The sequence below is a fragment of the Balaenoptera musculus genome, chromosome 15, assembly GCF_009873245.2.
Source record: "Balaenoptera musculus isolate JJ_BM4_2016_0621 chromosome 15, mBalMus1.pri.v3, whole genome shotgun sequence".
NCBI lineage: Eukaryota > Metazoa > Chordata > Mammalia > Artiodactyla > Balaenopteridae > Balaenoptera > Balaenoptera musculus.
The window spans coordinates 9,975,463-9,997,989 of record NC_045799.1 but is presented as its reverse complement, the minus strand read 5'-3'; the positions used below and the strand labels follow the sequence as shown (position 1 = coordinate 9,997,989).

Here is a 22,527-nt window from a genome sequence, read left to right as displayed (position 1 = left end):
GGAATTCTACAACCTTGGTTTAAAAAAAAAAAAAAAAAAAAAAGTACATTCAAAAAAGAAAAGAAAAATGGGCGTAGGGTTGGGAGAATACCAAACAGGTCCCTAAACAGACGACAGACCTTGTCCATTTACCCGCATACAGTCACCGCAGAAGTAAGTATACAGTACCCACCCACCCCTCCCCCCAACCCCCAAACAGGCAAAACAGTTGTCTTCTCCATGGTGCGTCAACACCTTCCAACTTGAAATAGGTGACAGTCTTTGGAAACAGTTACTCTAGGTTGTACAAAGGTTTTATGTATATAGTTTGTTGCAAGTAACAAAACTACTTTGCAAGACCCGCTTCTTTCCAAAATTAAAAAAAAAATACTAGTCTATATTTGTTTTAGTATGAATTTTTTTTTTTGATTTTTCTTTTTTGTTTGTTTGTTTTTTGCAAAGCAGCATAGCAACATTGTGATTGTAGGATGTGCCTGAGGTTGTGGTCACAACTGTAAACATTATTTGCACATCAGGAAGAAAACTGGAGGAGATGGGGGTCTTTAAGAAAAACAAACAAAAAAGGGACAGTTCTAGAGAGGTCACCGCACTGCTCCTTTGACGTGCGTTCTCCTGTAGCTTAGCTGACGGCGATCTTGTTTTCCTCCAGGAAGTGAGGGAACTGGTGTTTGGGGACGCTGTCGGCAGCTCCCGGCTTCTCCACCTCGGCACTGATGGCCGACTGGGAGCCATCCATCTTGGAGGTAGCGGTGTTATTCACCACGGAGCTGGCCCCCAGCGACACCGGGAGGGTGGGAATGCCACCACTCTGGATCACGGAGATTTCGTTGGTCTTCATGGCCAGACCACCATTGAGCATGGTGGTGTACTGGTTCCACACAACAGGGTCCACGTTCACCGAAGGGGCCAGGATTTCCTTGGGAAATATCTCGGGGACCCTCTTTCCGTCCGTTCCTAATAGAGCCATGGTGTTCTCAATGGCCAGCTTCCTGCCACGGCGTGCCGAGCTATTGTTGGCCCCATGCGTCATATAATGGACCTGTGGGAAGAGGGACAGAAAGGTTTCCACCAAAACAGAGATGGGATTGCACATGGGCAAACCAAAGTCAAGTCTGCCTATGGGTTTGGTCTATCTAAACTTATATTTTAAAATTAGATTTCATACTAAAAAAAATCCAGATATTGGGCTTCCCTGGTGACGCAGTGGTTAAGAATCCGCCTGCCAATGCAGGAGACACAGGTTCCAGCCCTGGTCCGGGAAGATCCCACATGCCGCGGAGCAACTAAGCCCGTGCGCCACAACTACTGAGCCTGCGCTCTGGAGTCCGCGAGCCACAACTACTGAGCCCACGTGCCACAACTACTGAAGCCCATGCGCCTAGAGCCTGTGCTCCGCAACAAGAGAAGCCACCGCAATGAGAAGCCTGCGCACTGCAACAAAGAGTAGCCCCCGCTCGCCGCAACTAAAGAAAAGCCCCGGTGCAGCAACGAAGACCCAATGCACCCAAAAATAAATAAATTTATTAAAAAAAAAAAAATACAGGTACCTATTCTCTTGGGGGAAAAAAAAAAAATCAGATCATCTGGCAACCATGGATCTACATTCCTGCCTAGAGGCAAGTAAGGGCAACAGAGGTGGGGAATACACACTCCAATTTTCCCCATCCCACTGTTCACATGTACAGTTTTGTCAACACCTACTACATAGCAGCGTTGTTTCAAGTGCTAGGGTTACAACTTGTGAACACACAAACTTACACAGTTAACAAATGGTACGGAACTTAACACATACAGACACGGAGTATAAGTAAAATGGGGAAATCTATAAGACCAGTAGGTTACATCAATGTCAATATCCTGGTTATTATTTATTCTATAGTTGTACAAAATTCTATCACTGGGAGAAACTAGCAAAGTGGGTAAGCATCTCTGTATGACTGCTCCGTTTGCATGAATCGACAATTACTTGAATAAAAATTCGAGTTAACAAAATAATCTTTGAACAAAACAGACCCTGGCCTGATGGAGCTGACATCCTAAATACATAGTGTGTCAACAAGAGTAATCACTGCTGCAGAGAAAAATAAGCCTAGTTGGGAAGGTTACACGAGGCCACGGGGAATGAACGTTATTTCATCTATGGTAGCAGACAAGGCAAGGACTCTTCTGAAGAGGACAGAGATCCTACCACTTACTGCTTCTTCAACCTGGCCGGCCTCCTTTCTGCAATTATTTTCCTGGTCTGGCTTTTGAGTTTTCAAATCCCTTTCTTTATAAAGAGTTGAAGAACGTGGTGGGTACTGGGTTTCAAGTATTCTCACGTCACTTCACTGACATCCTTAGAAGTTAGTAGTTATCCCAGCGGGCTCAGAAGTGACTTGCTCTTCATCACTCCAAGAAATTATTAAGATGTTCCTGGCATCATGTGAAACACTAATACAACTCAATTAATCTCCAAGCAACCCTGAGGTCATTACCACGATCCCCATGCCTGAGAAACCGAGGCACAAGAGCCACCTGCCCAAAGCCACTTACGCAGCAATAGCAGCTCCAAACCTACCCCAGATTGATTCCAAGGCCCCTGAACAAATTTAAGCTTTATATTTCTGGCAGTTGGGATTACAGATTAAATTACTTCCATGTTCCTCCCCTGACATTTTTGCCACCTAGACTAAAAAATTAAAAGAATATAGTTTTTTTAATAAGTACTTTTCATTTCTAAAATGATATGAGGTCTTCTAGGTCAACTTTAAGGTGAAGTTTCAACCTTTATTCTCACCACAAAGAATTCAACTAGTCTACTCACTGGAGAGCTGGCTAGAGAAAAGAGGCCCAGAGAAACACACCTGAAACAAAGTAGAGGCAGGACCATGAGGGAAACCCAGGTTTCCCATCCTGTGTCCTTACACAGGCCACTTTCGATCCTTACGTGGGACAGTCTCCCAGGTAATATCTTAGGTGGAACCAACTTACCCTAACAATAGACACAGGACATTCTTTGGAAGAACCCAGCTGTTCAGTTTCAAAGAAAGGCCAATAAACCTGGAGGCTTTCTTCCTTTAACTCCAGTGGCACTATATATACGTTTAACTCGTGGTATTTATTTCAACCTAGCAGGCCAGGAAAACAAAAACCCACATACAGGGTGGTCATCAAGTCTGAAAGCACAGGCAAATCCGTAAAGGATTTATCAACGCTACATTACGATACACGACAAACATCATCCGTGTCTCCAGACTTGAACGATTTCACGCACGCACTGACTACAATGAACAATCCCAACTTCAGAGATGTCGTAATGTGAGAAAGTCTCTTTCTTCTTTTTTCTTTTTTTTCTTTTTTGACTGCACTGCGGGGCTTGAACTCACCTTCAAGTTGCCTTTGGTGGTAAAAGCTCGCCCACAAATGTTACACACGAAAGGCTTCTCCCCGGTGTGAGTCCGCTCGTGAATCTGAAGCGCGCTGGCAGATGAGAAGTTCTTCCCGCACCTCGTGCAGCCGTGCTGCTTGGCCTGTCGTCGGGGCTGGATGGCAAGCAAAGGTGTCACGCCTGGGGACATGGTCGCGGGACCAACAAACGCACCAGGAACTTCAACTTTGACATAGGCTGGCTGGGCTCGGATAAATGTCGGTGGGCCACTGCTCCGACCTGGTGTGCACAGAAAAAAAAAAAATCCCAAATTATCATCCTACAGTCATTCATTCTTCAATCCAAAAAAAAAAGGAGCTTTGACCACAACTGTCCCACTGTTTGACAGCCTGGAAATAGCGTTCAGGAAATTGACACCTTGGAAGCAGCTTTCCTTTTACTTGTTTATCTGCACGGAGAATGACTCCAGCACTTCAGAGAAGGTTACTATTTTGGCTTTAAAGGTATCGGCAACACAGTCACAGGCAATGCAATTCCAAGTTCAAATTCCTGCATACAGTTACCTTTATAAAGTAGGCCCTGACACTATCTTTCTGATGCTACGCTGTTGCTGTTCCCCCATTTTTGCCATTAATGCCGTCAGTAGGCACCCCATTTATATGGGGCGCGTTTAAAATAGGTTAGATTCTTTTCTCTCCCTCAAGAGATATTAATTTGTGAACTTTACATAAGGGAGTGGGATTTCAGAATCAAGGAACTATGGCTTATCTCACTGGCCAAAAAGCAGTGCCCACTTTCTCAAATATTCTTCTTCTGGAGCATTTACTTAGGATAACCCATGTTGCCCTCACAGGGCTCAAACACAAAAATAAAAACCCACCAAAATTAAGTACGCTGTCCACACCCAGCTTGCAAGAACCGTCGTAAATAAAAGCATGTCTCTACTACGACAGAGGTAGTTATTATTGCCCTCTATCCAGAAGTACCCACAGAAAGGCTAGTCGCCCTACAGAGGAGCTATTTCACATATACCACACTCTCCATTTGTCAAGTTCAACCCAGGTTCCTTTTGGATGACTCTGTGCCCAGAATGGACCTAAGTTAAATCCAAAGCTCTATCACCTTCCGTCTCAGGGCGGCTGTTCTCGGAGCTGTCCGCTTTGCCACCGGCATCAGGAGACTTGGACTTGACACTCTCCGCTTGGCTATTGGCTGGGGAGACTGCCTGGAATGACGTGGTCTCCAGGACATCTGGACTTCGGCTTGGATACTCCTGGTCCCCCATCACTGAGGAGGAAGAGTCGTTGGTCAAGCCATCACTCTCCACTGAACCATTCTCTCGGCTGCTCTGTCGCTGCAGGACAAGACCAGCGAGACCCGTCTTCCCCGGGGCATCTAGGGAAGCCACCGAGGACAGCCCTAGAGTAGGTGATGCCGAGTGGATGCTGGGAAGGGGCATGGGGACCTTCGAGGAGCTGCCAGGGGCCTCCTGGGAGCAGACTTTGTCTACATCGATGCTTTCGACATCATCGTGACAGACAACGCTTGTACTGCCATTTTCACCGACCATCATTGGCTCGGGACCCGTAAAGTCACAGGGATTCTCCGGCAGAGGCGTGTTGGGAATCTGACCGCCCATGTGCATCCGAATATGCTGCTGCAGCATGACCGCGTTGGTAAACTTCTTCTGGCAGATGGGGCACGAATGCTGCGTCTTTACGGACGTGTTGGTCCGGTGCACCCCGAGGTGCGTCTTCAGGTTGCCTTTGGTGGAGAAGGCTCGACCACAGATCTTACACTGGAACGGCCTCTCCCCGGTGTGGGTGCGGTAATGCATCTTGAGGGAACTTTGGCAGCTTAAGACACGGCGGCATATGAGACATTCGTTGGGGTCGATGGTGGCCTTGTCGATGTTCTCCACCAGCTGCTGCAGTTTCAGGGTCTCTGACCCCGGCTCGGGTGTCCCACTCCCTTGGAAGGCACCAACCCTCGGGGAATTATGGTTTAGCCCCACCCCAGGTAGGATGGATCCATCCTCACTTTCCGGAGAAGGCCCGGGCTGCAGGTCGTTGGGCAATGGGCCACCCATGAGGTCCTTGGGGTTAGTCCCCGAAGAGAGATTCTGAGGTAGCCCTACATTGGGGGTCCCCGTCGCAAGGACGGGTTTGTTGTCTAAGGAGAGCCCGGATTCATCTACGGGGACAGGGCCAGAGAGCGCGTAGGGAAGGCCACTGCCTGCCGCCATCTTGTCGTGGAACTCGGCAAACAGCTGGGGGTTTGCCTTCACCTGGGGATGCCGATGAAAGTGCACCTTGAGGTTGCCCTTGGTGGTGAAGCGGTGGCCGCAGACAGAGCACACGAAGGGTCTCTCTCCGGTGTGGGAGCGGAGGTGGATCTGCAAGGAGCTATCAGTCCCAAAAACCTTGCTACAGTACTTACACTTGTGCTTGTAGAGGACCTCGTCCTTGGGTTTGACATCTACCGGGGAGACACTGGGTGGCTTCCCTTTCCCTTTCTTGGACGGGTCTAACGCCACCGCGGAGAAGGGGCTCTGGAAGAGCACAGAGCCTGGGGCCTGAGGTAGCAACGCCCCCGGGAGACGCGACAGGACGTTGGGGAGCACCCGGGTCCCATCTGGCTTCAGGGCGAAGGGCGTCAGCCCCGGGGACACGGAGCTGGCAGCGGAAGGGATGCTGGTGTGAGGTAGCTTGGCTGGCTTCAAGGTGTCCAGGGGCAAAGCCGGGCTCCCCGCCTTCTGGCTGAGCAGAGCCACAGCCGCCGAAACCTGCTGGGACACGTGGCCGCCCAGCGTCTTCAGGGAGTCGGCTCCGGCCATGCCGCTGGAGTGGAGGGCGTGGGAGGCCCACAGGTTCACCTGCACGCGGATCTGCTCCGTGAGCTGGATTTGCTGGAGCTGCTGCTGCTGCAGACACAGGATCTGCTCGAGGACCCAGGGGATGCTGCTGGCGCCGGGCAGTGGGGCTGGGGGCGCGTCCGCGCCCCGCTGGTTCACGGCCACCTTGGTGCCCCGCAGTGCTTGAAGCGTGACGTTGGTGTTGGCCACTTTGCCTTTGGGTAAATAGCTTATGTCCTGGGGTGTAGGCGGCAGGGCGGCCTCCGTCTTTAAGTACACGACGGACTCTGCCCCCGGCTTCTCCCTCGTGTCCCCTGAGCTGCCACCGTCCTCTCTGTGACCGTCCTTCCTGCTTGGGCTGCGTGGCTGGCGGCTCAGCACAGCCCCGGAGAAGTCTTCTGAAGGCACCGGCCCCTCGCTGTCGTTCATGATGAGGACAGGTGGATTTTTAGTGCAATTTTTCTTATGGTCTAAGAACTCCGAGAAACTGAAGAACTCGGCACAGCATTTCTCACAGATGTGGGTCTCCTCCCGCCGAGGCCTCTTTATCCCTGCTCCGTCCACGTTCACGTCATCGCCACTCTCTGGGGGGTTCATTGGAGTACCTGCGACAAGAGAGAAAAAGCTAAGAACTCTACCCAAGAAAGGATGTAGGGCGTTTTCTTGAGAAAAACCACAGCTCACAATCCAGAGGTCTTCGTGATCTGCGTCCCAACACGCACAAAACTGTGTAAGGGAACGAGGCATCCAAAGAGTCTCAGTGAACCAATCACTTAGGTAGCGGGTCAAATCATAACCCCCCAAAATGTCCAATCCTAACCCCTGCACCTGTGCAAGTGACCTTCTTTGGGGCGGGGGGGGAATCTTTACAACTGTAATTAGGGTGGGTCCCAAGCCCAGTATCTGGTGTCCTTAAGGAGAAAAGAAAGGGACATGAGACAGAATAAGGCCATGCGAAGCCAAGGCAGGAGTTATGTGGCTTTTATAAGCCAAGGACGGCTGGAAGCCAACAAAAGGTAGGGAGGAGGCCTGGTACAGACTCGTCCTCAGAGGCTCCAAAAGGAACCCTGCAACTCCTAAATTTCAGGTGTCCACCCTCCAGAACTGTGAGAATAAATCTGTCTTAAACTATCTAGTCTGTGCCAACTTATTAAGGCAGCCCTGGGAAACGCATACAATTCATTAAAATAATCCCCTTGGAGCTCTGGCCCTCACCCTCAACTGAGAGCTGGCCTGAAAGGCAAATGGATTTCATGCCACCATAAAATGATGTTGGAAACCTGCTCAATTCATGGCCGCTCATCTCCATCCTGGGCCCATCGAAAGTGAAACTGCACTAAGTCACTCATTCAGACAATGTGGTAAGTGTACCTTCCCACCAGGGACAATGAAAGTTTAAAGGTGCTAAAAATTATGAGAGCAGTAATAAATTCACCTAAAATATGCAGAACCGTACATGGGAAGATGAAGCAGATAGTCCGAGGAGTATTTTCATACAAGAAAAAACACACTGAAAAAAAAAGGAAAGATTGCATGTCCAAGAAAAAAAACTTCACTGACCTTCCTGATTATGAAAAACCTAAAGAAATGCCTTAACAGGATATCAAAGGATTAATAAGCCATTAAACAAAGAAAGAAGCCCAAGAAAGGAAGGAAGGGATGGGAATGATGGATTTTATTCCTCACCTTCCATTTACAACTTCTACTCTGTTACACAAAAATCAAACAACCATCCTATTCTGGGTAGTTCTATTCCTGAAAATGAGTGGTCCCTGGACTTCTTTTGCAGTTGGGTCCTATTTCCTTCACAGTGACTGCTAGTCTGCACGTTAAAATGCCTGTCGGGGGACTGTGCTTTAGCCAGATGCCTGAGTCCTGGCGGGTGGAGAATCTCTAAGCTACTTTATTTTTCTCATTTCCTGCCTAACCTATTATATGTACACCTTACCACTGAGAAGTCATATAGGCACATGTCAGACCCAGCAACTCCAGGTGTGCAGATCCAAACCACAGACATTTGCACACGTATACAAAGATCCATGGAGAGGACTTCCCTGGTGGCGCAGTGGTTAAGAATCCACCTGCCAGTGCAGGGGACACGGGCCGGGAAGATCCCACATGCCGCGGAACAACAAAGCCCGTGCGCCACAACTACTGAGCCTGCGCTCTAGAGCCCATGAGCCACAACTACTGAAGCCTGCACTCCGCAACAAGAGGAGCCACCGCAACAAGCAGCCCCCACTCGCCGCAACTAGAGAAAGCCTGCGCGCAGCAAACAAAGACCCAACGCAGCCAAAATAAATAAATAAATAAACTTATTTTTTTTTAAATCCACGGAGGAAGAAGGATATTTTTCACAGAAATGTTTATAGCCACAAAAGAAAAAAACAAAGGTAAATTTTGGCTTACCCACAGTACAAAAACGATGCAGAATTTCCGTATGTCCTGACATGGAGACAGAAGTTAGGTGGAAGTAGGTTACAGAATGGTTTGTAAGGTGTGACCATTTTTGTTTAAAACAAAACCTATTTGAAATGTACAAATGCATGGGGGTAAGGCCAGGCAGTATCCACTTATCTTTTAAATAAAATGATCACTTTGTAAAGCCAACTAACCCATTTTGCCTCAATTCCTTGGGTGATTACATTTCCCAACAGCATGGGTTTTTGACTGAGGAGTCAGTCAATATTTTCCGGAGGGGCTGATCTTGCAACAAAGTGTATTTCTCTTGAGAAAGATCTATGCTTTCCATCAGATTTTCAAACACTGGTTCTTTTACATTTCCGTAGCACGGCCTTAATAAATTGACTTAATTTTTCCTAATTTCAGACTAAATAATCATCAGAAGTTCTGCAAGGTGTACGTGGGTCGGGGGTGAGCCGAGAGAAAGAAAACAGGTCAGGTGCAATCCATGGAAAACAGGTTTGATATGGTGGGCTTACCCCTCAGGATTTCTATTAAACGTGTAAAATCATGACAACCACATAAGTTAGATGCCTGTGTTAAGTGATGTGATTAATTTAACAAATGTTTGTTGACTGCTGACTGTGAGCCTGGCACCATCCTATGACCTGAAAGTGCAGATACTGTACGTATTCAGTGAACATCAGTTTCTCCACCTTTTCTATTTCGGCGGCTTATCCGGTTACCTGGGCAACTAGGGTTGCTGAACACAATAATGCTTGTACCAGTCATTTAAAGCCTCACTCATTTAACAATACGTCTCGCCTCCTACTGAGTGCAAGGCAGGGGCTATGGGGGCTGATGAAAAGATGAGCAGCCTACCAGCCTCCTGTAGTCGAGACTAGAACCTCCAGGTGCCCCGTGCTCCATACTACACTCATCCAACCCTATTAAACATCAGCCCCATTTACAGATGAGAAAAACAGACTCGGAGGTAATGTGACTTATACCCAAGGCAACACAATGAAAAATCTAGTCATAGATAACTTCTGAGCACTTACTAGGTACCAGGTGTAATGTACATGTTATTAACAACTCTTGAGGTAGAGACTATTATATTTAACAGAGGGGGAAACTGAGGCACAGAGGACATTAACTTCCCCAAGGTAGGGCATGTGGTAAACTGCAAAGCCAACGTTAAAACCCAGGCACGCAGGACCCAGACCCTCCCTTTGAACTCTTCCTTGATACACTTCCTCCCAAGCATAGTATGTTTCTTCTGTTGAGAGGGGCAACTATCTTTCTTCCCACAGAAACCCCAGGAGGGACAGGAAAGCTTGAGGGGTCAGGTTTGGGGGTGTGGGGAGGTTAACTTAGGACACAATACACCCCTGCTACTTCCATGTGGAGTGTAGCAGGTAGGTACCTCCTTCCTTCTGGCCCCACAACTGCTCCAAAGCAATCAAATTTCCAAGAATCAAGTTAAAGATATTCGTCAGGGCTTCCCTGGTGGCGCAGTGGTTGAGAGTCTGCCTGTCAATGCAGGGGACATGGGTTCGAGCCCTGGTCTGGGAAGATCCCACATGCCGCGGAGCAACTGGGCCCGTGAGCCACAACTACTGAGCCTGCGCATCTGGAGCCTGTGCTCCGCAACAAGAGAGGCCGCGATAGTGAGAGGCCCGCGCACTGCGATGAAGAGTGGCCCCCGCTTGCCACAACTGGAGAAAGCCCTCGCACAGAAACGAAGACCCAACACAGCCATAAATAAATAAGTAAAATTAAAAAAAAAAAAAAAAAAAAAAAAGATATTCGTCAATTCCCAGAACACTTAAGATAGTATCTATTGGTACACTTTCCCAAGACTTCTAATGCGGTGTTTGCGGGGGTGGTTGTTAAACTGGCACAATCTTTCTGGAAGTACAATTTTGGCAATTTTGTGTCAAGAACTTTAGAAGTGGAACTTAAAAAGTTTCTCCTGGGAGGGAAATACACCAGTAGGCCGGTGCCCATAAATACATACAACTGGGACTTCCCTGGTGGCGCAGTGGTTAAGAATCCGCCTGCCAATGCTAGGGGACACGGGTTTGAGCCCTGGTCAGGGAAGATCCCACATGTCACGGAGCAACTAACCTCGTGAGCCACAACTACTGAGCCCGTGCGCCACAATTACTGAAGCCTGTGCTCTAGAGTCTGCGAGCCACAACTACTGAGCCCGTGCGCCACAACTACTGAAGCCTGCGTGCCTAGAGCCTGTGCTCTGCAACAAGAGAAGCCACTGCAATGAGAAGCCCGCGCACCACAACGAAGAGTAGCCCCCGCTCGCCGCAACTAGAGAAAGCCCGCGTGCAGCAACGAAGACCCAATGCAGCCAAAAATAAATAAATAAATGTTTTTTAAAAATTTAGAAAAATAAATAAATAAATACATACAACTTCTTCAGAGCACAATCCACCAACATCATTTTAGTGCAATGCTCCTTCCACCCAGCAATTCCCTTGTTAGGAGTTTACTTTCTGTGATACCAGGATACAGGTTTCATAGTAACAAACAGCCTAAACAAAAAAGGATGCACTCTGGTCCATCAGTATGGTTCTGATTGAATACATCAGGGTACAGGAAAAAGATGACTACTTTGTAGCCTTCAAAAATAAAGTAGATCTTTATTATATATGCTTGCTCTATAAGACAACCGCCCAAGACTGATTTCAAGAGGAAAAAAAGTGTAGAGAACAGGATGTATAGATAATGTGCTCCCCCCTCTTTGTGTTTGGGGATAATGATATAAGTATGTACGTGGGAAACTTTTGAAATAATAGATGCTGTGGCTGGTCCACAGGCCTGGGGTGGAAGAGAAACTTTAAAAGGTATACACTTTTGGGACTTCCCTGGCGGTGCTGTGGTTAAGACTCCACACTTCCAATGCAGGGGACACAGGTTTGATCCCTGGTCGGGGAGCCACGTGCCGTGCAGCGTGACCACAAAAAAAAAAATAAATAAATGTATACACTTTTGTACTTTGGCTTCTTTTTAATTAGCATGTTACATCCCTTTTCTCAGCCATTCTACTTCTGGAAATCTCTAACAAAGCTCATGTACAAATGCTTGTTAAGGGCCAAAGCAAAACTACTACCATCCTCCACAAACTGCAACAAAGCACTCACTTCAGACTCCTATACCTTAACTCACTTATCTTCGTAGCCCCGTAAACAAGCATCTTTGTTCCCAATTTGCAAACATGGAAACTAAGACTCAGAAATAACTGCCTCAAGGTGCCATACTGGTAAAACACAAGAGCAGGGATTATAGTCTTAAATACTATTGAAGAAGGGAACTAAAGTTAGTGTCCTAATTTATAATTGTTTCTTCTAGAGCAGTTTCTTGAACTTTTTTTCATTTTACCCCTCTAGGAAGGCTTTTAAAGTTTTTTTTTCCTAATCACCCCCCCAAATTTTAATACCACCAATATACTATATTATCTGTTTATGCACTATGGTCCTTTGGAAGGCCACAAACCACTGTAACATCAATAAACATTTCCCCCCCCCACCGCAAAAAAAACCAATTTTCACCCCCTTGGGGACAATATTCCCTTACTGACAATGCAGGTTTTAAAGGAGATAACTCTTTAAACTGGGGCCAATGAAATTAGACAGGAAAAAAAAATGGCAACCTTATTTTCACTCAGCTGAATTAAAACTTAACATTTCTTTCAATTATTAGCGTGGGGAACATACCTCAGCGGTATTTGCAGAACCCATGCCTATGTCATCAACAGAAAGCAGGTATTTTCCTATGATGTCAATGCGGTTGCATTACTGGAAATTCTGGTTACCTGACTGACTGCTAGATCTCCTTTATTGTGTTCATAAAGAAGCACATGTTACTATATCACAAATGTTTTCATTTTTACTAAGTGTTATCTCAATGCAATTTATTTCCTTGATATTTCTATGTATCTTATTGTATGCATTTAAATACATTCTGTTGAGAAGGGGTGAATGTGGCACAAAAAAGGTTAAGCTCCCTACCCTAGAAGGATCCAACAGTTCCCAAGAGTGATTTACAACCTGAATACCAGCTTGCCTGCACTGTATACACAGGCTTGCCTCTTCTGCAGCCTCCAAGCAATACCGGCAACATCCCACTTGAGTCTTCAAACAGCAGGAGCTCTGTTTGCTGGTGCAGTAAAAAGTACTTCGACATCCAGACCACCACTGGCAAATACTGAAAGCGTATTTGCCAAAGAGTAAGCGGACTCTGTTATGAACAATTGCTGGGTATGCTTAAGTTAACCCTTCCCAAAAGGAAAAAGCAAAGTTCAGAGGGATTACACAGCAACTAGATCTTCTATCCTTCCACCCCACCCCCACTCCGAATTTTAGGAATGTTATCTCTCAGCATCTAGTTATCCAATAAGTTGGAAGAATGCAGTAAACCCAGCAGGGGGCTTAGATTCAATCACTGCCAAATGGATAGAAAATACTCTTACTATTGTATAGGAAGAAAGCTCATCTGCCAGAGGCCAATCAAATTCTGGAGCCAGTGAAAATGCTTAAGAAACAAACCTGTGTATCTCCAGAAAAGCATTATGCCTCAAGCTTATCTCCCCCCCCCCCCATTCCTATATTAAAAGAACTACAATGAGCAGATTATCTAGAGTACATAAACATCTTCTACCCCACCCCCACCGGCAGGATAACTGCTTACCAAAAAACAAAAGGAAACTGAGATGTCCTTAAGTACTGAACCAGTTCAAAGAAACTGGTTTACCAGTTTAATTTTACATCTGAATTCAGCAATCCGAGAAACACTTAAGGAACAAGCCCTTAACTCAATTTGTAGGTGGCAAATTAGAGCAGTAATTAACTTTCTATTTAATTAAGGTACAAAAAAAAATTGTTCCAAATGGTCTTGGATCAAAATTCAAGTCCGCTGAAAAGGAAAAGTAAAAGAATCAAAGTTTCTTTGGGCTAAGGTGTGCAAGCTCTGCTATTTACGCTGTAGAGATACGTCCCATATTGCCTCAACTGGAGCTCATCTTTTAAGCAATTTGTAAACTCCATGAAGGCAGGAGCTTTTGCTGCCTCCTTCCCCAGATCCCCCTAGAACAAAGCCTAACATAGACTTGAAATCTAGAAAAAAAAAAATAGATGGCAATGATCAGAGATGCAGTTCTTACATGGATTTAGAGCTTTTAAAATTTTTAGATGCTTTTTTAAACAATCAAAAGCACAACAGGTTAAGGATGATGAAAAAGGGAGTATCTTGAACTCTTCCCATCATTTTTTCCAAGGCAGTAAAGCCCAGAGCACCAAATGCAAACTCTGCTTTATTTTCGACTTGCTTCCCAGGACCTCTTATTCTAAAGCCTGCAAAGGCACATCTCAAAAATTAAAAGGGAGGAGGAGAGATAACACTCAACCAGCCGAACACTCACCATAGCTCCCTCATCTGATAGAAAATCCCATCCCATAACCAACTCTTCTAAAACCACGATAAACACAGCTTCTTGGATTTAGAGCAAGGCTCAAATCAAACAGGACAAGGCAACCCTGGGCAAGCCATTGCAACCAGGAGTTAAAGTTTACTCTAAAATGAGTAAAAATGAGGATTACAGATAATGTCGTTGAGGTCCCCAGCCTGGTGTCTGGCACACAGTAGGCTACAGATAAAACTGCAGAATTATCTCAACTTGGCAGTTCAGTGCCGTCTTGACACAATAAAAAATAAAACATTGTTATTTTGAACAAAATTAATTACTGATCGCATTTCCAGCACACAGTGGGTCTTGTATAGTTGAAACTATCTAAATAAACAGCATGCTTCATCTCCATGGTACAGAGGAAGAACCCAAAAGCTCAGAAATCAAGGTTACACAGCTGAAAGTCATACAACCAGATTGGAATGCACACCTCACTCTAAAATCTTACCAAAACCTAACTTCACTTAAAAAGAGGAAGCATTAACTCTATCCCTCCCTCCCAAGATGGCTCCCCAACTTCCCACCGTGGGAAGGCAGCAGAGGCTTGAAGGACCAACTAGCATTGACTTGTGCAATTTCTTTTTAACGAACAAAAGCGGTGTGGGCAAGTTGTAGCCCCTTTCAGAAACTCAGATGGAAACACAGAAAGTCGGCCTGCAACATTAACTAACGCTTCGATCAACAAGATTTCCCTCTCCCTCTATTAAAATATAAGCTCCCAAGTGCCCTATTCTCAGAATCCTTACCGCCAATGTAGGTCATTTCAGTTTAGAAACTGGGGCTAGGCAGTTATTTGAAATTTGGGAATCTTAATCGTTGATGGCTGTAATCCAGTTTAGCACAAAGGGCATTTGAAACTCTTTTGAGAAAATGCTAATTTTCCTGTATGTAGCCTGAGTCCCCTGACCACCTGCAGATTTTTTGATCTGCTAATTTTTTGCCGGACTTCATTTTCCTCCCGCAAAAAGTACATTCTTTATAAGTGGGTCTCAAATTGGTTTTGCAAAATAAGACCAGTCTAAACTGGATTTTTAAAATGATACATACAGGCTGCTCAAATACAAAATGCATCAGTTAAAATGTACTGCTTGAGAAAGCTACCTTCTGTCCCATGGTGGCAACTGCGGGACTCTGCAAACACATTCGAGGATCGAAGAATTCTTTCCAAGAATTCCAAAGACTTGGCAAAGAAAACCCGGCACAGCCAGGGATAGCTCAAGCAACCGACTGGAGTCCCTAGCCCAGCCCAGCGCTCTCCATCCCCCTGCCCCAGCCTGTCCCACCCATCAGGTGTGAGCCGGTACCTGCGAAGGGACCCGCCTCTCAGCAAAGGGCGAGGTTCCAGGCTGGGCCTCCAGGGGGCGCCCGCACGCAGCTCGGCCGTCCACTCCAACCCAAGCGATCAATAGCAACTCCCCCTCCCAAATCGTGGAGGGAGCGCACAGCCAGGCCCGCGATCCTAACCAGCTCGGGTTAACTGATTGCAAACTCCAGCTAGCGTTAATTTAAGAAGCTCCCCCTAAGGTGCCAAACACCACCAAAAGCCCCACTTGAGCGCGCCCACCCAAAATGAAGCGGGTAGGGGGAAGGGGAGGTCAGAGCAGGACCAGGGGAGGGGTCAGAGCCAGGAGCTCGCCCCTCCTCTCGGGAGGAAGCGGGCGGGCAGAGGGTTAACCCTTTTGTTCCAGGTGGGCCAGGCAACGAAGCCTCTCCATTCTCCCCCCCACTCCCCCTCCCAAGGCACAAAGAGAGTCCACTCTCCTCCGACCTTGGGTGCACGCTGCCCTGACCATCGGACGCCCGAAAACGCACAGCCGCCCCCTCGGTCAAGCCGATCTCTTTAATTTGCCCTGGAAAAATGTTATTTGGGGGGAAAATAGGGATTTACATTATATTACAAATTTAGGAAATTTACCACAATCCCTCCCCGAAATAAAAGGTACGGTAACCAAAACGTAGCCACTGTTTTCCCATCGGAGTTGTGGCTCGGAGAGTCTGGGGTTGCCACGCACACCCCCATTACGGGCTGGGAAATTAGAAAGCAGGCGGCGAGAGGAGAGAAGCCACCAACAAGGCCCAAGAGGACGTTAAAAACGCCCCCTCCCCCCACGCGTACGCGAAAAACTTATCAGGCGACAATTTGGCGGGCCAGGACGGAGGGGAGATAGTGGGAAATCGACTGGCTCCTAAAGCCCCCTGGGTTACATGATTAGGAAGAGAGGAGTTTGCTCGGCCGCTCCCGACCGGGCTGGGGGTCCCGAACTCCTCCAGACCCTGTAGACGCGCGGCGCGGAAGCGTGGGCCGGGTCAGCCCCCGGAGCTCGCCCTGGCCACGACCGCCCAGCCCTGGCCCGACCTCTCCCCTCTGGCCCCCGGGGCGCGCGTTTGGAAAGCCGGGCGCCCTAGAAAAGCCACGCAAAACGCCAGGCTGGTGCACCCCAGCGGGGCTGCTGTGCGCCCGCGACCCCCGCCCCTGGGGGCCCGCACCCCTCCCGCCGGCCGCGGTTTATTTTTAGGAAGTCGGAAATCAAAGATGGCTGGAGGTCAGGCCCCGAAAGGTTAGGGCGAAGATCGGCAGGCGGCGTAGCCCCGGGAGAAAAGAGGAAAACCAAAAAAGAAATTTTTTTAAAAAAGGAAAATACTGTGCTCTTCTCCTCCACCTCTTCGGGCCCTCCAATCCCCTCCGCAGCACTGGTGGCCCGCACCCCAGCTCCTGGGGGTGGGGAGAGGTCGCGCCCCCTCCCCCCTCTTGGCCCGGGAGGGGCGCGTGCAACAGATCGTGCTCCCCCGGGAGGTCTTCCTAGGGTGCGCCCCTTCCCCAGCCTCCTACAAAGACCCTAACGGGTGAGGGAAAGAGTGGGGACCCCCGGGGTCTTTCTTTTAAAAAGCAGCGCCAGGGAGGGAGGAGGGGAGCCTAAGTTACAAGTGGGGGGGAGGCTACTAGTGAGGGGAGTGGAACCAATTACGAGAGGGACAGAGGACAAGGAGAAGGGAACCTTTCAGGAATGAGGGACACAGGAGAGGCTGGGGGTCAATTTTACAATGAGAGCGAGACCTGGGGGTGAAACTTACACAAGAGGGGAGAAGCGATAAAAGGGGAGAAGTGTAAAATTAACGAGGGTGGGGGTGGGGAATGAGGCTGCCGCTCTCCTCTGGAACTAACTGAGCCCCCAGATCTCGGTTCCACAGCCTGCGGTGGTAGCCATTGGCTCCCCAAAGTCCGCGCCTTCGAGCGTCCCGCGAACGTCCCGGAAACTGCCCGCCCGGGGCGTGCGCCCCCAGCCCCACTCACCCGGCTCCCCCGCCGCCGGCGCCGCTGCGGCCGCATCTGCAAACTCCGGGGCCGGCTGCTGCGGCTGCTGTTCGCCCTGGTCCTCCTCTGAGTTGATGTGTTGGGGTTTCGCCTGCTTGCGCCTCGACATGGTGCGAGCATCGGGGCGCCTGGAGAGCCGCGGTTATTTGCCCACTCCGCCACAAATTCCTGGAGTTGGGAAATTTACCCCCCTTCGGCCGGAACGCGCATGTCCCAGTAATTATTATTATCAATAATGCATTGCGATTTATCATGAGCCCTGACAGCTGATTGGCCTGGGTCCAAGACCTCAGAGATCATTTAAATAGGCCCTCATTGATCAGGGAGGGGCGAGGCATTCTGGGCTTTGTAGTCCGGCCCTACAAGCGACAAAGGCGTGTTCCTCGGGGGAGAGCAACTAATTAGCATCCGGGCTCAGATTGGCTGGATCGTGGACGAAATCCGAGGGGGACCCATCCTCGCTTCAGCTATCTGAGTCCTTGGAGAGAAAAAGAAAAATGATTGTGTATTTACTAAAAACTTGGAGCTTCCGTAACAGTTTTGGAACGAGCGTATTCGGTAGTGTGCTCCAAAAATTACTTTTGTAAGGTTGATATCCTCGCAAGCCGGGGAGGAAGGTCTTTTCAGTGAAATATTTTGCCTCAGTGTTTACATCTACCAAAAGACAAAAAAACAAAAACAAAACAAAACAAAAAACTGAGATTTGACCCGTGTCCCCTCCCATCTACTTTTTCACTGAAATGTTTAAATTGAGTCTGGAGGTATCTGAAGAATGGTAAATGGTGGTATATTCAACCTTCCCACCCCATCTCAACTCTTAAGGTGGCCTTCAAATTTCCCAAATTTCAGATTATCCCCTCACCATGATTTATTTCCTTTAAATGCTAAATAATAACCTCCAGGATTCATACTCAAAAGGTTTGGTTTACTGTCAGTGCAGACCTTGATTTTTGGTTTGGGTTTTGGGTTGTTTTTTTTTTTTTAATTTAAAATGACTAGATACTAAATATAGAAAAGGTAGATTAAAAGCAAGTATAGTCAGAGATAATATCAAAACAAGGAGGGACTGCACTTTTTCCCCACAAGCCATAAATGTCTGATAACATCATTTTATTACTGAAACAATCCTCTTACATCTCCCATGGATCAGCAATGGGCATTGTCATAGTAACTGGGTGTTGCCAAAGTAATCATTATCGGAATTTTTTGCAATATGGACTTTACTATGGAAAAGATGTGTAGTTCAAAGTGATTGCATCATCCTGACACGGAGATGCCTGGAATTTTCTAAAATTGTGTATGTGTGTATAATATTATATGTATACACACCTCTACAGTAAATCTCTATGTATTTTATTCCATTAACTGCCTTGCATGATGTAAATGCTCAATAAATGTTGAATAAATGATGAAATCTTCAGCCTTCTAAGTCTTTGATTAGTGTTTCTCTAGTGCCTCTGGGCATGCGTCTGTATTTAGCATTTACTTCATTGTAAGGAACTGTGCAATTATAGACCCTTCCTCCACATTTGTGCATTGCATTTTCTTGATTAGTTATTCATCAGGTTCCCAGCTTGTTAGAGTTTCTTGTAAGCTCATTGGGAATGCAAGCAAAATAGAATGCTAAGCTGATAAATATGTTCACCTGGGTGTTTGGACAACCCAAGGCAGAAAATAAATCAGCTTGATCATCTTTTTGATATTCATGGCCATCAATAAAAACTTACTGAAGGAAGGAAGGTTAAGCTCCAATATTTGAGTCTTTGTTTGAAAATGCTTGGCATTGTTTTAAGTCCCCTAAACCAAAAAAGATAGAATTACAGTCAACAGCCCAAGTTGGAAAAGTAAGAATTTGGTTTAATAATACATGGAAGCTGTTTAGAATTCTCATACTGAGTAAAAAAGCCAATTAACAACTGCCTCACTGACTAATCTGCTTATATTCCCAACACCTTTTCTGTGTAAGGTGGTGTGGTAGATGTAATTTACCAATCTAAATGCATGTGCACTAGGTTTACAGCTCAAGAAATGTTAGTGGTTTAAGGAAAACTTCATTTAAGATATAGTTGTTTATACTTATTTTAGTTGGTGATAGTGAAAACACGATGCCATTTCTACTTAGAACAAGGTATTAAAATTATGCCACTTGAGTCTCCAAGTGATAATAATAATAATTGATTGAGCTCCAGGTATGTGCCACAGGCTGCACTAAATGCACACTTTCTCCTTTTATCTTCCAAGAGAGATTGGCATTGTTTTGTCCATTTTGAAAATGAGGAAACTGAGGTTTAAGGACGTGAAATAACTTAATTAGGAAGTGGATGAGCTCAATCCCTAAGCCCGATTTCAAAATTCTTTTATCACATCCCAATGCTTGTCATTCAGTGGTAGCTGAATATGGACAAGATAGCTAAACAAGAAAAAATTGTGGTAAAAGAAAACATATGTTAAATTAAGCCTGTCCTGAAAAATCCACAGTCTATGGAAATAACTTCTACAGAGAAAGTCAAAGAGAAGTTTTCCCGAAAGGAAAACCTTCCATGAATATTATATTAAGAAAAGAAAGGCACAGTACACTTTTTGAATCTACTTCCAACTGATGAGCCAGGAGCTAGTAAGCTAGAGGTGAAGTAAGACCCTAGAACAAAGGGGGGGGGGGGCGGGCAGTAAATAGAGCATGGCAGGGCAGAAGGCCAGTCCCTAATCCACGGTAATTTTTTGGATGATTTAATATTCCCTAAGACCAAAAGACCTGGGTGTGATCAGAGTCAGGGGGGAAAAAAATATCATTGTAAAGGATGATATTAAACTTTGTAATGCCTTTTGTTAGGTGACTGGGTTTATGTATAATCCAGTCCTTCTCACTGTTTGCCACAGGCAGAAATTGTTGGAAATCGACTTCTTGTTATATCTTTCCTCAAGCAGTCTATGAACATTGAGGCTTTACTGTGTCTAAGGGTATCTGGGATACATAATCCCATTTCAGCTTCATTAAAATCCTTTTTTATTCCCATTTCATCCATGGCAAAACAAACTCAAAGCTCCCATCAGCGCCTCGTGGGTACTAACAGTTGTATGCTGAATGTATGAATTCAGGAACTTTCCAGTTAAGGGTATAGGTCTCTGTGGAACTCAGACCTTCCAACTCTGTCCACAAAATCCCACCTTTGCTCTGCAAGGAACTTTCTTCCCTTCTACTCTTTACCCCTCTTCACCTGCCCACTTCTACTAAGCCTCCAGTCTCAGTTCAAATGTTTCTTCCTAAAACCGGCTTTTTCTCATCCAAATTAGAACGGTCTCACCTATTAGTGTCGATCTTCTAGAAGCTGGTTCTTTCCTTTTATAGCATAGTTCAAAGTTTATAATTATAGATTGAATTGTCTATGTATTTATTACTTGTTTTTCACACTGCAGGCTCCACAAGGGCAGACACCTTCACCACTATGTCCTAAGCACTTAGCCACGGTAACAGAACACAGAAGTCACAATAAATGAACTTGGAGAATGACTTTGGAGACCTGAATATAAAATAGAGTATTAAGGGACCTCCCTTGTGGCTCAGTGGATAAGACTCCGCACTCCCAACTTCAGGGGGCCTGGGTTCGATCCCTGGTCAGGGAACTAGATCCCACATGCATGCCACAACTGAGAGTTCACACGCCTGCATGCCGCAACTAAGGAGCCCACGAGCTGCAACTGAGATCCAGCGCAACCAAATAAATAAATAAATATTTAAAATAAAATAAAATAGAGTATTAAAAGGCAATTACTGTTGGTGGAAATGTAAAATGGTGCAACTGTTGTGGAAAATAGTATGGCAGTTTCTTAAAACAATTAAACGTAGAATTACGGTAGGATCCAGCATTTCCACTTCTGGATATACATCTGAAAGAACTGAAAGCAGGGACATGAAGAGATACTTGTTCACCCAAATTCATAGCAGCATTATTCACAAGAGCTAAAAGGTGGACATAACCCAAGAGTCCATCAACAAATGAATGGATAAACAAAATGTGGGGTATACATACAATGGAATATTATTCAGCCTTAAAAATGAAAGAAATTCTGGGACTTCCCTGGTGATGCAGTGGTTAAGACTCCACGCCCCCAGTGCAGGGGGCCCGGGTTCGATACCTGGTCAGGGAACTAGATCCCACATACATACTGCAACTAAGAATTCACATGCCTCAGGTAAGGAGTCAGCGAGCCACAGCTAAGACCTGGTGCAACCAAATAAATAAATAAATAAATAAATATTTTTTTTAAAAAATGAAAGAAACTCTGCCTTGCTACAGCCTGGATGAACCTGGAAGACATCATGCTAAGGGAAATAAGCCAGTCACAAAAAAGACAAATACTGTGTGATTCCGCTTCTGTGAGGTGCCAGAGCAGTCAAATTCATGGAGATAGAAATTAGAGGGGTGATTCCCAGGGGCTGGCTGGAGGGGGAAATGGGGAGTTACTGTTTAATGTGTATGGAGTTTCAGTTTTGCAAAATGGAAGGAGTTCTGGAGATTGCACCATAATGCGAATGTTCTTCATACCACTGAAGAGTTCACTTAAAGATGGTTAAATGGTAAAATTTTATGTTATGTGTATTTTACCACAATTGGGGAAAAAAGGCAATTACAAACTGATGGTTGCCTAACTATATACGTTTATTAAAAATCACTGAAATGAAAAAAAAAAAATCACTGAAATGTACACCTATAATGGGTGAATTTTATGATATGTACAGCGTATCTAATAAAGTTGTTTTTGGTTAGAAGAGCCTTCGTCAAAAAGTCTACAAATAATAAATTCTGGATACGGTGTGGAGAAAAGGGAACCCTCATACACTGTTGGTGAGAATGTAAATTGATACAGCCACTATGGAGAACAGTATGGAGGTTCCTTGAAAAACTAAAAATAGAACTACCATATCACCCAGCAATCCCACTACTGGGCATATACTCAGAGAAAACCATAATTCAAGAAGAGTCATGTACCACAATGTTCATTGCAGATCTATTTACAATAGACAGGACATGGAAGCAACCTAAGTGTCCATCGACAGATGAATGGATAAAGAAGATGTGGCACATATATACAATGGAATATTACTC

At 46.0% G+C, this 22,527-nt stretch overlaps 1 protein-coding gene across 2 annotated transcripts; it reads right to left on the bottom strand.

Moving 5' to 3' along the window:
• Positions 1-232: 232 nt before the first annotated feature.
• SALL4 (spalt like transcription factor 4) lies at positions 233-17,697 on the bottom strand. Of its 2 annotated transcripts, none has more exons than XM_036826135.1 (4): positions 17,402-17,697; positions 5,810-6,829; positions 3,369-3,649; positions 233-1,039 (listed from the first exon to the last, which is right to left on the bottom strand). In XM_036826135.1, exons 1-4 carry the CDS (start codon positions 17,529-17,531, stop codon positions 620-622), a joined length of 1,851 nt encoding a protein of 616 aa, XP_036682030.1. In that variant the 5' UTR covers positions 17,532-17,697; the 3' UTR covers positions 233-619. The 2 variants fall into 2 exon arrangements, with proteins under 2 accessions (XP_036682030.1, XP_036682029.1); XM_036826134.1 differs by having other exon boundaries at positions 4,493-6,829; positions 17,402-17,531.
• Positions 17,698-22,527: the final 4,830 nt, after the last annotated feature.

What these genes read in the sequence shown, in the direction of transcription:
- SALL4 (XM_036826134.1), bottom strand. Translation starts at nt 17,531, where the DNA reads ATGTCGAGGCGCAAGCAGGCGAAACCCCAACACATCAACTCAGAGGAG. An exon ending in GCCGGCGGCGGGGGAGCCGG is followed by an intron (nt 6,830 to 17,401) that starts GTGAGTGGGGCT and finishes CTCTTGTCGCAG; the next exon opens with GTACTCCAATGAACCCCCCA. An exon ending in CCACCAAAGGCAACTTGAAG is followed by an intron (nt 1,040 to 3,368) that starts GTGAGTTCAAGC and finishes CTCTTCCCACAG; the next exon opens with GTCCATTATATGACGCATGG.